The 16,954-nt window shown below is 32.2% G+C and overlaps 2 protein-coding genes across 3 annotated transcripts; both read left to right on the top strand.

Moving 5' to 3' along the window:
- The first annotated feature begins 2,421 nt into the window (after positions 1-2,421).
- Positions 2,422-9,841, top strand: LOC114176884 (putative E3 ubiquitin-protein ligase LIN-1). 2 transcript variants are annotated; one of them, XM_028062069.1, is made up of 15 exons: positions 2,429-3,457; positions 4,352-4,588; positions 4,709-4,794; positions 4,882-6,039; positions 6,130-6,274; positions 6,415-6,675; positions 6,771-7,077; positions 7,411-7,535; positions 7,616-7,732; positions 8,114-8,245; positions 8,322-8,444; positions 8,700-8,810; positions 8,894-9,040; positions 9,207-9,452; positions 9,583-9,841. In XM_028062069.1, exons 1-15 carry the CDS (start codon positions 2,651-2,653, stop codon positions 9,598-9,600), a joined length of 4,020 nt encoding a protein of 1,339 aa, XP_027917870.1. In that variant the 5' UTR covers positions 2,429-2,650; the 3' UTR covers positions 9,601-9,841. The 2 variants fall into 2 exon arrangements, with proteins under 2 accessions (XP_027917871.1, XP_027917870.1); XM_028062070.1 differs by lacking the exon at positions 9,583-9,841 and having other exon boundaries at positions 2,422-3,457; positions 9,218-9,341.
- Positions 9,842-12,893: 3,052 nt separating this feature from the next.
- Positions 12,894-15,063, top strand: LOC114178212 (protein NRT1/ PTR FAMILY 1.2-like). Its single transcript, XM_028063988.1, has 4 exons — positions 12,894-12,966; positions 13,088-13,305; positions 13,547-14,085; positions 14,184-15,063. The coding sequence occupies exons 1-4, from the start codon at positions 12,894-12,896 to the stop codon at positions 15,061-15,063; spliced, it is 1,710 nt and encodes a 569-aa protein (XP_027919789.1).
- The last annotated feature ends 1,891 nt before the right edge of the window (positions 15,064-16,954 follow it).

Here is a 16,954-nt window from a genome sequence, read left to right as displayed (position 1 = left end):
CAAATATAGAATTTTAGTATCATGTAATAAACTTAATATATGACAATAGTGCTAATAGAACTTATAATTTATATTTTCTTAAACAGACTCCATTATTTCTAAAAGACTTTTTAAATAACCTACAATTAATATGACTTTTTTTTTTAACTATTTTAAATGTTTTTTAATGTCTAGATTGTTCGTCCTGACGAGTGACGTAACTTATTTTCATTTCTATTTATTCTGTGAAGACAATGAATTAACATATAAATGATAAAAAGAAACCTCAAACAAATCCTAGCTTGTTTGAAAAAAAAAGGGTATTATTAGAAAAGAAGGAAATAAAAAAGAAAAATGAGGAGAAATAACATCCGTAGAAATAAGAAAATAGAGAAAAAAAAATCATTTATACATTTTTTTCGTTTATCCAAATATAAACGAAAATATTTTATTTATTTAATTCTATCAATTAAACAAATATTTATTTTCTTTGTATTTTATCTTCTCATTCTCAATTCAAACAAATAATAATTTCGAAGGAAACTGAAAACTTGCTCAATTCCGGTGATATTTATGTTTGAAATTATGGGCAGAATTTTTCCAAACTGTGATAATATATATAATGATAACTTGTTCCCCTTTGTTTCCATCAGTATATCATCTATCTTGCAACATTAAAAAATCATAAAAAACAAAATCTTTGTTTCTTCGTTAGTATCACATAATATGTGGATTGAAAATGAACACATTCCTGTATACAAATTTTCAATAAAAAGTGGCGAGTATGAATTATAAAATTTGTTGATAAATATTATTCTTCCAATTTTTTATTTTATTTTATAAAACTGATCATAACTGTAGAGAAGGTAATGAAAATATTCAACAACAAAACAAAATCACTTAAAACTTCAAATTTCACAATAACATTTACGTAATTCGCTTTTTATAAAACTAAAAAAAGGAAAAATAATAAATTGAAATCAATGTCCAATTCCGGGTTTTTGTAGTGCATTTTTTCTCTCCTCGGTGACAAAAATATTACAAGGCCAATCTGATAAAATTCCAAGCAAAAAGCTTGGCCCACATACAGTTTCCTTATTATTATTTTTAATCTGGAATAAAATACTAAATGCAATTCTTGAATGTCTAAGATGTTGTTAATTTCAGTCACTAAAAAGGTAAAACAAAAATACATATTTATCAAATATCTAATTTGAAAATAAACTAAAAATATATAATTGAAGAAATTGGATTTTAGAACCAAATAATTAAAACTGAAATCTCATTAACACTTTCATCGAGAGAGGAAATTTATATATAAATATAACTTAGATAAGTTAAGATAAGTTCACTGAGACTAATTTCTATAAAGATAAGTTACTTTTTTTTATCATGATAATGATAAAACAGTTTTATTTTCAAGCATTTATTTGTAATCAAATAACCTTTTTCCACTTTCTTTTCCAGCCCCTTTTTTCACTCTTACATTCATTTGTAATGTGTCAAACAAAACATTAGTCACAGTGAACAAGTTAGATGTTAAAAAAAAAAAAACAAATCCGCCCTATGATTCAAAAATGGGTTGTGATCTTGGTCTTACTGCCTACGTTATGCTCTTGTTATCAAGGCCCATTTTTTCAACTATGAATGAAGCAATGGGCTGAAAAAAAAAATCAAATGCATAAAATCACGTGTCACAAAAAGTTTTTGAATCCTAAATTGTACAAAGTGATGAAAGTAATCGATACTTTAAAAAAGGACCAAAATTTTGAAAGAATAAAATTAGCAAGACATAGCTAACATTTTGATATGATAATAATATTCTGTGGTGGTGAATCAGTAAGCAAGTGGAATTTACGCGAAGAAAAACAAATATTAATTTAAATAATTTGGAAGTATTGTTAAGAATTAAGAATTAGAAAAGAAGCGTGATTGAGTTAAGAAGGAAAATAATATATACACAAAGATTAACGGTCAAACGGAGCCGGCTGGGCGGCAAAACTGGTCCCACACCTTGTTCATGTTTTGCCGCCACATTTCGAAGTGGATACAGTTACCAAAATGACCCTACAGCTGTGGCCGATGTTGCCATCTTTAACTTCACCCTCTCTCTCTAATTGCATCGTTTCTCTTTCTAATTTAAAAATTCTTAAACTGTAAATTATTAATTTGTGATTACAACCAAAATTATACAAACGACAAACTAAGGTGTATTACTGTACACCAATTAAGGTATCTCTGTCCTTTCACAACATCTGAATATAGTTTTGACGGTAATAATAAAAGGATTATATATCTCACTACAATTATCATCACCAATTAAACGACGAAGTTCAAAGAAATTAAAGACAAAACATAGATTATGAGGTGAATATAACATTAGCATATAAAATATTTACTTTAACGTAATAAAGTATGAGCCATTCTTCACTATGCTGTGAATTTATTATTTACATTTCTCAACTCTATCTATCTACCTATTATTTTTGTTTACTTATTGTCAAAGTAAGTGCCTGAGACCAAACCAAGGGACTTATGGGTCATTTCAAAAGGTGCCGCCCCAGACTTCCCATTCCGGCAAATTGAATCAAAACCGTTAACTGCTATTTCCGTTAACGTCATATTCCTGTACCCCTAAACGCACCAAACTTTCACTAACTGTCCCACCGCCATGACCACCGTAACGGTCACCACTCGATCTCAGATCCTCCGCCACACCGCCGCATTCACCTCCTCCGTCCTCTCGCAATCCGAACTCCGGCGCCGTCTCATCGCTACTCTTCTCCGTCACACTCCGATCTCCGACCAAAAGCACCTCAAACTCGCCGCAGACACTCTAGAAAGCGCGATATCCTTCTCCAGCCCCGCCCTGCGCACCTCCTCACTCTCTCTCGTGGAGAAGCTCCTCCTCCCTCTCCCTGACTTCGCTCTCTCCTCGCTACTCCTCTCGCTCGCCCACGCCCTCCGTAACCGTCCAACTGAATCCGCCACCAGCCTCCTCCGAATCTTTCACTCCAACAACAACAGCAACAAAAACGCTTCACTCGTTAGATCGGAAATCGCTCCTGCACTCTACGAGCGCCTCTTCTCTCCACACCTCTTCCCTGTCTTCCGCTGGTTCGATGAGCAGAGGACGAATATTCTCTCCTCCACTCCCTCAACCTCCATACGTGAAAATGATTATTATTCAGTTTCTGAGGAGTACTCGGTGGTGCTGCCTTGCGCTAAGGTGCTGTCGAAGATGAGCGAGGAGCAGGCCGCAATGCTCCGGGAGGTGGAGAGAGAGTACGAAGAGGTCCTCGACGAGAACTGTAGGGTTCTCGCAGAGTATTTCAAAGAGGTTTTGGTGAACGAGAACAGTGACGCGGGGATTAGTCCACCGTCGTTGATAATGAAGAGCGGTGCTGAAGGTGGCGGCAGGGAGAACATAACGGAGGAGATAACGCGAACGAATCTCTTAGAGAACGGACGGTATAATGTAATGTTGTATATCTACTTTTCACCAATTCGTTACTCTTTTCAAATCAATTGCTTTTGTTATCTAAGGATTAAGGGCAAACCTTATTATCTTACTCACATGCAGGTTACTTCGATTTTAATTTTAGATTTTTATTTATAAATAAATGAATTATACAGACAGTTTGAAACAATTCTCAAATTAATTATATCCATTACATGTATCAAATTATTTTATGATGATCATTAAACTTTTTTTAATTAACTGGATTACGATTTTTCCTCTCTAGCTTAGCTTACATGTGATTCTTTAATATCAGCAAGCTTAGATATGATTTGTTGTTCTCTTAATATCATTCTGAAATTTTGTCCAAATTTTTCATAATTTTCATGTTTGATGTTAACTATATAAAGATACTTGCTCAATAATGCATACACCAATTTAAATTATTTATCATTTTTTTTCTTTCTTTTTCTAAATGTCTACTAACATGTGACAGGAATGCGATTGCATTAATTATTTTCCATTTTCTCAAATTGTTGTCTTAAAAAATACGTTTTAATAATTCTATTTCGAAGGTGATTTTACGAAAATAATTCTATTTTTCTTATAACTGGTATTTTAGCGAGTAATACATAGGATACATATTTTTTTATATAACTAAAATTTATTATTATAAGTGAATATTTTAAATAGATAAATTGTATCTAAAATTATGATTTAATTTATTTTTAATTGTTGAAAACGTATTTTGATAAATTGTTAAATTTTAATTTAAAATAAAAGAATATATAATTAAGAAATATACGTATAATAAAGTAAAGAGAAAATAATAAGAGATGATCTCCAGAATACTTGCACTTTCATTTCATAATCATTCTGTCACACTTCTTTTTTTCCTATGATTTGCTGCAGCCAATATGGTCCGAAAGGGAAAGGGAAGCATCTGTTGAATTTTTGAGCCCCAGTTCCAGCAGAAGATCTTCCCAGGAACCATTTTATCCTCAAAGAGTCTTTTCCAGAATTGTCAAACCCAAAAATCCTTCAAAAGCTTGGACAACACCAGTCTATTTAAACTCAACCGCTGACGCCGATTTTTTTTCAGATGAGAGTTTGGTTAGTTCTTCTTCAGATTCCGAGGCAGAAAATGAGGTACGTAATTGATGCTACCGAGAGAGGGTGTCGAGAAAATATTCCAAGGAGGACTGAATTTTCTATGACAGTTGTTTTTGTTCTTGAAACGCTAAATGATGATAAAGCTGTGTCCTGTAGGAAAAGGACAAAAGTATCGCATTGTTGGAGCCTCGACAAAGCCAAATTCAAGAACAAATGCAAACCGTCTTCAAACAATCTAGTGGGTACGTCAATATTTAACAACCACCATTATTCTTCATTATCTCGTGGTGTGCTGCGTTTTCTTTAACTTGGATTATTCCTATTTGTAGTTCACCAGATTATCCTATGGCCGACTTCGATAACACGCTTAATGGAATTGGGAAACATGCACCTCCCAAGGACTTTGTCTGTCCAATAACTAGTCACATATTTGATGATCCAGTGACTCTTGAGACTGGTCAAACGTATGAACGTAAAGCTATCGAGGAATGGTTCAACAGAGGGAACTTTACCTGTCCCATCACTCGCCAGAAGCTGCAAAACACTCAGCTGCCCAAAACAAATTATGTGCTCAAACGACTAATTGCAAGCTGGAAAGATCGCAACCCCCATTTGGTCCAACCGCCGTATGAGAGTCCATACGAAGATACTGAGGCAGTTGTGCAGTCAACAACCGTTTCAACTTCTCCTAATAGCGTTATAACCCAAGCCACAGTTGATGGGATGATGAGTGAGTTACGCTGTGCCATCAATAATCTGTACATGTCAGAGGTTCTCAAGGAATCGGAAATGGCCGTGCTTCAAGTTGAGAAGTTCTGGAGAGGAGTGAATCTTGGAGTGGATATCCATAGAATGTTGGCAAAACCTGCGATAATCAATGGATTTATGGAGATCCTTTTCAATTCTGTGGAGCCCCAGGTGCTACAAGCAGCAGTTTTCCTTCTAGCCGAGATGGGGTCAAGCGACAACGCTGTTATCGAGACTCTCACCCGTGTGAAGACTGATGTAGAATGTATAATGGCTCTTTTCAAGAACGGGTTGACAGAGGCTGTTGTGTTGTTGTATCTACTAAACCCTCCCATCACGAGTCTTGCGGAGATGGCCATAGTGGAGTCTCTCATAATGGTTTTGAATACGAAAGAGGAAGAATTGGTTACGATGTGTTTGAAGCCAAAAACAGCTGTAGTGCTTTTACTTGCTAGGATAACTGGAAGCAGTGAAGAGATAATTGCATCATCGGTTGTCAATACCCTTTTCTCTGAAAATGCAATTGGAACTATTGTCAGCAGTTTTGGAGCTGACTTGGCAAAGGAGAGGATTGCTGCAGTAGAGATCTTATTGAGATGCATGGAAGAAGATGGGACTTGCAGGACGAACATTGTTGATAAAGCAGAGTTGTCACCACTTATGGAAACCTTAATCGGTGCAGATGATGGAGAGCGTTTTAAGATTATTCAGTTTTTTGCTGAGCTGGTCAAATTAAACAGGTATACAAATTTTGTATTTATAATTACACTAACTAATTAATTAATCTACCTTTTAGTTTGTCTGATAGCTTCTTCTGGGATTCCCTTCAGGAGGACATTCACTGAACAAATTCTCCATATTATAAAGGAAGAAGGACCATTTAGCACAATGCATACTCTTCTTATTTATTTGAAGGCTGCTCCTCACGATCATTGTCCAGTTATGGCTGGCCTCTTACTCCAACTCGATCTTCTGGTGTGAATCTTTGACGCTCCCTATATCTTGAATATAAGAACTAGTTGTATCTCTTCTTACGTTATCTTTTTTTTTTTCTGCCATGATAAAATGCTGTTTTACAAGTAATAGGGGCTTAACTTTCACCGTGCTATTTTTAGGTTGAGCCAAGAAAAATGAGCATATACCGTGAAGAGGCTATGGATACTCTTATTGCATGCCTGAGAAACACAGATTTTCCCGTTACCCAATTAGCAGCTGCAGATACAATCATGTCACTGCAAGGGAGTTTCGACTTCTTCGGAAACCCTCTAACCAGAGAAGTCCTCCTTAAACGTGCAGGTATTGACAAAAGTTCCAGAAGTCTTGTACTGGTGGGCCATCAGATTAGCAATTCCAGTCCAGAAATTGAGATAACTCCTGTAAAGTCCTTCGAAACATTTCTTCTATTTTGACTTTGAGCTTTCTCCTAGCCAATATTTTTTCTGATGCCTAATTTTTTGTTTGGCATCGACAGGAAGACGAGAAGGCAGCTGATGATTGGGAAAGAAGAATTGCATACGTTCTAGTTAGCCATGAATTCGGCACTATTTTTGAGGCTTTGGCTGATGGCATGAAGAGCCAAAATTCAGAACTACGATCAGCATGCTTTATATCAGCTACCTGGCTCACGTACATGCTGACCATTCTACCGGATACAGGCATACAAGTAGCAGCTCGTGCTTGCTTGCTGAAGCAGTTCATAGCTAAATTAAATTCTGCCCGGGATGTGGAAGACAGAATCCTTTCTATGATTGCTCTCAATAGCTTTCTTCATTTCCCTGGTGAGGTTCACAAAGCCATTAATTAGAACTCACAGCTTACAATCATCATTTCAAAATCTGGTAGCAATAATCCTGTCTAAAAAAGAAGGAATAAGAATAAGCGCTGATAAGAAGTTCCTCGAAGCATGACAAGCCACTAAAAATACAGAATTCAGCGTTGATTTATATCAGATATTATCTGTATTATTCTATTATTGGGAATGAAAAAGTTCAAACTAGTTTCCTTCTAGATGAATATGCGAGGCTTTCATATATTTATGTTTTCAAATTCCTCCAAGTCATTGCTATGCAAAATAGAAAAAGGGTGATGATACGTTATATTGTGAATTTCAGAAGGCTTAGGTGATCTAACTTCCTACACTAAGGATATCTTAAGAGGATTGAGAGAGCTTAAGAGATCCTGTCCCTTAGCACCTAAAATGCTAAAATCTCTGGTTGAAGAAAATGAATCTAAAGCGGTAAGTTCTTGTATTCTTAACCCATTTTCTAGAATAGGCATCAGGCATTGTGGATCATTTAAATTTCTCCATTGGAACAGGACAATTGGATACATAAAGAGCTCATAAAAGAAGACTGCAGCGAAAATGGAGAGGTGGTGTCTGTCACATGCTTTAAGGATAAAATATTTTCGGGTCATACAGATGGCACGATTAAGGTAATCGGATTAAAATTTTACATACTCTGTAAATTCTAATGAATAATGATTTTAAGTGTCAAAAGAAAAATATTTCCTAAGGCTGTTGCAGTTTATATAAATGTCTTCTTCTGTAAAAAACAATATTTGTTTCTTAGATGTCTAGAAAATAAATCATTACATAATTGATCTATCAATCCTAAATACGTATAAATGTAGATAAATGTACAGAATAATGGAGTGGACTTTATGTGGTGTTCTCTGCTACATGCTTGAAAGAATGAATAGATCTATAGATACTAACTCATGCTTGATCATTGCTAAATACGTTGCTGTATTGGTTGCAAATTGCAACCTTACTGTAGTTTGAACTGACTGCAAAATACTCTGTAACTTCTGAAGGTCTGGACATTAAAGAATAATTCATTCCATCTGTTGCAAGAAATTCAAGAACATACTAAAGCAGTGACAAACTTGGTGATTTCAGAATCTGGTGACACACTATATAGTGGTTCACTTGACCGAACGTCAAAGGTAAAATTTTAGGTAGTTACTCTAACTTCAAGGTCAAGCCGTCTGCTAACGAAGGTTTTGTTTCACAAAATAACAGGTCTGGTCTATTGGAAAGTCAGCAATACATTGTGTACAGGTGTATGATATGAAGGACCAGATTCATAATTTAATTGTAACCAATAGCTTAGCTTGTTTCGTTCCGCAGGGGACTGGTATCAAGGTACTCTTAAACTATGAATACATGTTCTTCTTTGAATGGTGCTGAGAGAGTCTGATCACTTCTTTTATACAATCTAGAGTGTAAAATAACACTAGTCTCCTTATTATTAATGCCTCTGTGTCACACTCAACCGTAGTATCAAACATTGTGCTCTATACTCTGACCGTTTACTTTATTTTATTCCCATGTGACTGATTATGTAATTGAAAACAAAATCCCCAACATTGGTTTCTACTGAATTGGCTTGCTCATCAGGTTCAGTCACTGAGTGGAGAGTCAAAGCTGTTAAATTCTAGCAAATATGTGAAGTGTTTGGCTCATGTTAATGGGAAGTTATATTGTGGATGCCATGACAGTAGTGTTCAGGTATAGAGTTTTTTAAGTGTGAGACAGTCTAATGGATGCTATATCAACATTGTTGCAATAATATTGATCACGTGATATTTCAGGAGATACATTTGGGAACTGGAACAGTCAACACTATTCAAAGTGGTTATAAAAGATTACTAGCGAAAGCAAATCCTATTCATGCAATTCAAATTCATGGTGAACTTATATACGCAGCTGGTTCTTCCTTTGATGGATCTTCTATAAAGGTATCTTAGACTCGTTTGATTTAGCAGTACATAGAAAGGCAAAAAATAGTTAAAATTGATATTTTGAATTCCGAAGGGCAGAAAATGTATGAGCTACTTGGTGTTAATTTTAAAGATGATATACCATTATCATAGTTAGCTAACTGATGCATATATAAATGTCAAGATATGGAACAGTTCCAGTTACAATATGGTTGGATCACTGCAAACTGGATCTGAAGTTCGGACAATGGCAGTGAGCTCAGGATTGATTTATTTGGGGTGCAAAGGAGGTACTGTAGAAATTTGGGATAAGAAGAAAAGCAGTAAAGTTGACACCTTGCAAATGGGTACCAATTGTAGGGTCAATTGTATGGCTCTAGACAGCAATGAAGAAGTTTTGGTAATTGGAACTTCAGCTGGACAAATTCAGGTGACTTTTTAGAGTTCAAAGCTGCATTTTTACTTTGTCATCAATGCATCGTGTATGTAGATTTATACATTGTCTTCCAAGTTTCAAATCAGATACAAGGAAACTGTAATGACAGAGCTTTCCCTTGCAGGCTTGGGAAATGAATTAACAGAAAATGCTGAGGGTACAGCTGGTGCGGGAAGACATAGATGAACTTGACAATATTTGATTCGTTAATACTTTCATTCTAGGTTCTTCGTGAACTGTATATCCGAGTGCCTTGTACATAAGATTAACTCGTAGATACGTTATTAGTTTGCAACATGTGAAGTTATCTTTTTATTTGTTTTCCTTTTTTTATGGAGGGATGAGGAGAACTTCTCCAATGTGAATAACATTATGCTTTTGTCTGGGTCTCTGATGTTTAATTTTTTGAAACATTATATGAATAAGTATAAAGAAAAACTATATGAATATAATCATGATCATACAATTATAATTTAATAGTTTGATTAAATATTTACCTTTTTATTAAAAAGAGTATTAACAGGGTAATATTTATTAAAAGTTATATTAGTATATAATCGTACCTTGCTTACATATAATAATGAATTCATTTCTTATATGTCTATCTATATATGATATAGTTGTACCTCTAAAACTTTGGTTAACATTTTTTTCTTTTCTAATTTTTTATTTTATTTAAATTATATCTTAATTTTTCTGATTTTTATTTCTCCTTTGATATTTTCTTTTTCATGTTTTCAAATTCTTTATGCTTAATTTTTAGAGTTATCTTTTTTTTTTCAAACGAGTATTGAAAGTACATTAGTTTTCCATTAAGTGAAAAAAGTCTATTGATTTAAATAGATGAAAATACAGAAAATAATTATTATTATTTGTAGTTATTTTAACGTTTAATACACTGTAATTGTAATGTTACTCTTACAAGGTTTATATATTTATTTAACTACATTTTTGTTTGTTATCTTCATAATGTATTTTAATTTTACCAGTACTAAAAGTATTCGATAAACATTACACACCCGATGACTATTTTTTATTTTTTAAGTTTCTTTTTAAAAGGGTTATTTTTTGGAAATGGGAAATTGAATCATTTTATTGGATACTTTAAAAAAAATAAAACAAAGAAAAATTATTGCAGTTTGAATATGAGAGCCACTGAGTTATAAATTGGACCAAACAAACAAATATAATTATACAAACATGAGGTTACTTAAAGGAAATTTATATTAATTTATTTGTGATAGATGAACTATTACACTGATTTTACTAGAATACATAAAAACACATTTTTATCATTTTCAAATATATTTTCATATATTTTTAATATAAAAAAATCATTATTTCAATTCCTTAATAAGACTCATATTTTTCGGGAAGGTTTTTTTTTTTTTTCTTTCTTACTAGCACTACCCTAACAAAAATTACCCCACTAATATCGCATGCATGGGCCTTATTAACATGAGCCAACATACATCTCCCTCATTACCAAGTTATTAGACAAAAAAAAAAATGCTAACTTAACTGGTCATTTTCCTTCTATTAATTTTGGTAATATCTTATACAGGCATTACACATTCTCATGAAAAACATGTAAATTATTATGGTAAAAAAAGTGGAAAAAAATGAAAATGTTTTAAAAATTAATTAAAACAAACAACATAATAAGGATAAAATATAGATAAGTATTCTTTTGACAAACTTAAATTAAAATTTAATAATTACATTTAATTTGGAAAAATAAATTATTAATACTTAAATAAAAATGGCTAGTATAATGTAACTTAAAAATATATGATGTTTTATGACTGATAAAATTAATTGAATCATGTCAGAGTGGGAGTACTAATAAATTAAGCTAAGTATTAATGTTTTAACTTTGAAAAAAGATTGCCCTGAAAGCTAAAAATATATTAATTATTAATTTCATGTTAAATTAATTTTAAATTAATGATTAAAATAGAGTTCATTTTGAGATTTCATTCACTTTAAAAAATAGTTTCGTAAAAAATATTAAACAAAACAACTATAAAGATCTTAGTATGTATAAACCTAGAAAAATAATAACTAAATCAAGAGATATACCTCATTAAAAAAAATAAAAAACATCATTTTAGAAACACCTAATTTTAACATCGATGTGCTAAAAAGGCACTTGGACAATAAAAATTGTTAAAGTAGAATCTGTGAAATCATGAGCCAGTTGGAGCGAAATAAATTATTACAGTTAACGTTAAGCTTCAAAAGCTAACCTTTGGATCCGTCGTTGGACACTAAAACTAACCTTTCTGTTTCATCGATACACATTATTTCACTTCAAACTCCAGATTCTGATTATGACCAATTACATCTGCAAAAACCTTATTTATATACATTAAAATATAGCGCAAGAACATGAATAAATATTTATTTGTTTCATTTACAAAGATGAGAGCATAAACTAGATAATAACGAAATTTACCTGCCTCTACCGAAATTGAACTATGGAGAGAGATCTATTTCTGTGTATGAAACAAAGTTCTTGTACAGTGTAGTGTTGTAGTGGTAGGTTATATATTCTCTCATATGCTTTGGTTATATATAGATGGTCATAGTTATTGAGAGATTATGATTCTATATGATTATGTGACATTAATCTTATCTTTATAAGACATTTGACACCACTTTAATCTAAAACTTTAAGACAATGGTGTTATGAATCTTTGTTTTTATATAGTGTTTAATTTTATCTATTTTATCTAATGTGAGATTTTTTGACTCGTACTTAATTATTTCATAACGAGTAACAAACTTCAAGTATATTTGTGTCTAACATTTTCATGTGTATCACAAAACAAAAATGGAGCAAAAGAAAATCACCCCAAATCTCACTTATAATTTTAGAAATTAAAAAAAAAGAATTCACACTTTTTAATGTGAAAAATACGTTCCAAATCAAACTAGAATAATGTTTCAATATTTGAAATCAATTTTGTCAAAATTATTTTTATCAAATTGACAGTTAAAAATTAAAGTCAGTTAGACAGTTAATTACCTCGACCGATTCACATATATGATACAACGTATTTTTCACTTCACGCCAGTTCAAGGTGGATGCCACATATTCAAACCAATTGAATCCCATTTCGTGTACTTCCTCTGACTAACTAAATGGTTTAGTATTTTTCTGCACTAATTATAATTTTGTTTTCCTTTTTAAGAAAATTATTGGTTGTCTGCAACAACAAACACTCATCTCCTTCTATAACTAAGATGCGATACTAAATTATTATAATACCGTTGTGAACTGCATCAAGTTAATTGTATGTGAAAAGAAAGAGCCTTGTACATAAGTCTGAGTTCATGTAAACCAGAGTTTTTCTGTTGTAGTATATAACGAGCTTCAATTATATTCTGTGTGTACCCTTTCCATGTAGCAGAAGAAAAAGGGTGATACGAATGGAGCAGAATAAAGGCAGTGAAGTAGTTGAAAGGAAAAGGGGTGGTTACAGAACCATTCCCTTAATCATAGGTGATGACCCTTTTGATCAAATAATATATATCATGGTTTTTCTCTTAGCACAATCTTGTTTTACTGCTACTGAAGTAAAGGAGTTCTAACCAAGTTGTGATTTTCAATCTTGTTTCTTTAGCAAATGAGACGTTTGAAAAGATTGCAATAGTGGGGCTTCGTGTAAACATGATATTGTACCTGCTACAGGAGTATCATTTTGAACCTGCAACTGCAGCTATTGTAGTATTCCTGTGGAGTGCCTTCACCAATTTTTTGCCCATCTTTTGTGCTTTCCTTTCTGACTGTTGGCTTGGACGATTTTCTGTTGTTGCACTGGGAACACTCATACACCTTCTTGTAAGCCATTACATCCACATTCTTAAAAAAATCTAGATTTTTTACCGGATTTTTTGGTGTTATATGTCGAGAACTAAAAAATACACTATACAAGGGAGGAACAGTATAGAAAAATCCATCAAAGAATCCAAATTTCACTCTTAAACCATTAAAGTTTAGTTCTTGTTAATTATATTTGGTTCTTAGTATACATTAAGAGTTACTTGAATTTCCTTCGTCTTGATTTTTATCTTCATGGCAGGGCTTAGTTGTGTTGTGGCTCACTGCTATTATTAGGCATGCAAGGCCTGAGTGTGAAAAAGAACCTTGTGCAAATGCAACAGGATCTCAACTGCTGATTCTTTTTTCTTCACTCACTCTCATGGCTATCGGAGCCGGTGGAATTAGGTCGTGTACCTTAGCCTTTACTGCGGATCAAATCAACAACCCTGAAAACCCACAAAACGAGAGTACCATGAAGAGTTTCTTCAATTGGTATTATGTTTCGGTTGGACTTTCAGTAACGATTTCATTGACATTTATAGTGTACATTCAGGTTACAGCAGGGTGGATTGTGGGTTTTGGAATTTCGATGGGGCTCATGTCATTTTCAGCTGTCTTGTTTTTCCTGGGTTCTTCCATATATATCAAAGTGAAACCAGACAAGAGCTTGTTCACGGGCTTTGCCCAAGTGATTGCAGCAGCTTGGAAAAACAGACACTTACCTTTGCCTCCGAAGAACTCAAACATTTGGTATTTCCACAACGGCTCTAATTTTGTTCAACCTACAGACAAAGTAAGGTATGTAGTATTTGTGATACAACATAACGCACTAATTTCTTTCTTTGTATCTTGTGTTTAATAATAACAAATTCAGTTTTTTTATTTTCTGCACCTAGGTTCTTGAACAAGGCATGCATGATAAAGAACAAAGAGAAAGATTTGGACAGTGATGGCATGGCCAAAGAGCCATGGAGTGTGTGCACAGTGAGACAAGTAGAGGAATTGAAAGCCATAATCAAAGTCCTTCCCATTTGGTCTACTGGCATAATAATTTCTACTAGCATAAGCCAGCAATCATTTTCAGTGGTTCAAGCAAAAACCATGAACAGAGTGGTGTTGAATATGGAAATCCCACCCACCAACTTCATTGCATTTATATTCTTGACTCTGACCCTATGGGTGGTTTTGTACGATCGCATTTTAGTCCCCTTGCTCCCTAAAGAACGAGTACTCACTGTAAAACAACGAATGGGAATTGGGTTAGTGATCTCATGTTTGGCCACTATAGTTTCGACATTGGTAGAGAAGAAGAGAAGAGATTTTGCAATAAGGGAAGGGTTTGTGGACAACCCCAAAGGAGTGGTGAACATGTCAGCCATGTGGTTGGTGCCACAATGTTGTCTGTATGGTTTATCGCAAGGTCTTAATTTCATCGGACAAATCGAGTTTTATTATTCTCAGTTTCCGAAAACGATGTCTAGTGTTGCTGTTTCGCTGTGTACCCTTGGCTTTGGAGTAGGGAACTTGGTGGGAAGCTTGATTGTGAAGGTTGTGAAAGATGGAACAGAGAAAGGAGGAAAAGATAGTTGGCTAGCATCAAATATTAACAGAGGACACTATGATTACTACTATGGACTACTTTTCGTTCTTAATTTGGTTAATTTGTTATGCTTTTGCATATGGAGCAGAGCTTATGGGAGTACTCAGGATATAAAATATTGGGATGAAACGGTTCATACAAAATTGTTATCAGAGAAAAACACCAACACAAAATAGAGAAATCAACAAAAACAAATAAAGGGATTTTGCGGTATATTTTATTTGTAATTGTAGTAATGGAATAATATGTCGATAAGAGCCGTCACGGATTTTTTCGACCAATATTTTGAGTATTTCGACCAATATTTTGAGGATGTAAAAATTTTGGTTGAACTACTCTTTTGTTCTATTTTTTTTGTTAAAAATATGAAGTTAGTCTTCTATTTATTTAGTCTCATTTTGGTCTGATTTTTTAAAAAAGTGATGTAATTTGATTATTTTCGTTAAATTTTTTAAAGCGGAGCAATGATTTTTAATTATGACTGACTCTAAGATTAGGTCAGTTACACAAACAAAGCAAATCATTTTTATTCACAACTTCAATTTTGATTAAAAAATCTTTATTTAATTCAGAAAATTTAACGAAAAATGACCAAATTGTATCATTTTTTTAAAAATCGATATCAAATTGGAACTAAAAAAATTAGAAGGACTAACTTCATATTTTTGAACGAAAATAAAAATTAAAAGATTAATTTCAAAGTATTTATATAAATTGGTATTTACTTTTTTTAAAATAATAAAAAATAATAAAATTATTATTATTATTATCATTATAATTATAAAATAAATACAAATAATTTTTATAATTTTAGTATAATTAATTTTCATTTATAATAGTTAAGTTTCAAATAGAAATAGACAAATAAAAAAATGATTAAATTAAATAAGTGATCACTTGAAAGATAATATTAATAAAATAATTAGTTTTATTTTTAAAAATATTAAAAAGGTAAAATTGAAAATGCGAAAAAAAAGAATAGAAATATATTAAATATAGATATATAAAAAAATTTATAATATTAACTTTTAAATATATATTTAAAATTATATATTAATTAAATTATGTAGATATAAAAATTTTGGGAACATGGCCCCTATCTCTTCATAGGTCCGCTTCTGGATCAGAGAGGTTTATTTAGATTATATAAATATTTTTCTATTTATAAATAAAATAATTGCAAAAATAAAGTGATATTTTTTTTTTCATGTTTTCAAATTTTTTATGTTTGTGTTTTAGAGTTATCTTTTAACTTTATCAAACCAGTATTGAAACTTTCCATTGAGTGAAAAAAGTCTACTGGTAAATAGATGAAAATATAGAAACCAATGAGTATTATTTGTAGTTATTTTAACGTTTAATACATTGTAATCGTAAATGTTGTTTGTTCACAAGGTTCATGTATTTATTTAACTACAATTTTGTTTGTTATCTTCATAATGCATTTTTATTTTATCAGCATTAAAAATATTCGATAAACATTACACTATTTTGATTTTTTAAGTTCTTTTTTAAAAGGGTTATTTTTTGGAAATGGGAGATTGAATAATTTTATTGATACTTAAAAAAAACAAATAAAAAATTATTGCAATTTGAATATCAGAGTCATCGAGTTATAAATTGGACCAAACAAACAAAGATAAATTATACAAACATGAGGTTACTTAAAGCAAAATTATATTAATTTATTTGTGATAGATGAACTATAAAACTGATTTTACTAAAATACATAAAATCACATTTTTAAATATATTTTAATATATTTTTAACAAAAAAAAAATCTTATTTCAATTCCTTAATAAGACTCATGTGTTTGGGGAAGGTTTTTTTTTTTCTTACTAGCACTACGCTAACAAAAATTACCCCACCAACATCGCATGCATGGGCCTTATTAACGTGAGCCAACATACATCTCCCTCCTTAACAAGTTATTAGACAAAAAAAACATAACCATGCTAACATAAGGAGTCATTTATCTTCTATTAATTTTGGTAATAATCTATAATAATATTTAAACAGATACCCTCTTTTGTTCTTTTACTCTTAATTACTATTTCAAAAATTAAT

This window comes from Vigna unguiculata, chromosome 3 (genome assembly GCF_004118075.2).
Source record: "Vigna unguiculata cultivar IT97K-499-35 chromosome 3, ASM411807v1, whole genome shotgun sequence".
Taxonomy (NCBI): Eukaryota; Viridiplantae; Streptophyta; class Magnoliopsida; order Fabales; family Fabaceae; genus Vigna; species Vigna unguiculata.
This window is presented reverse-complemented; position numbering and strand designations above follow the sequence as displayed.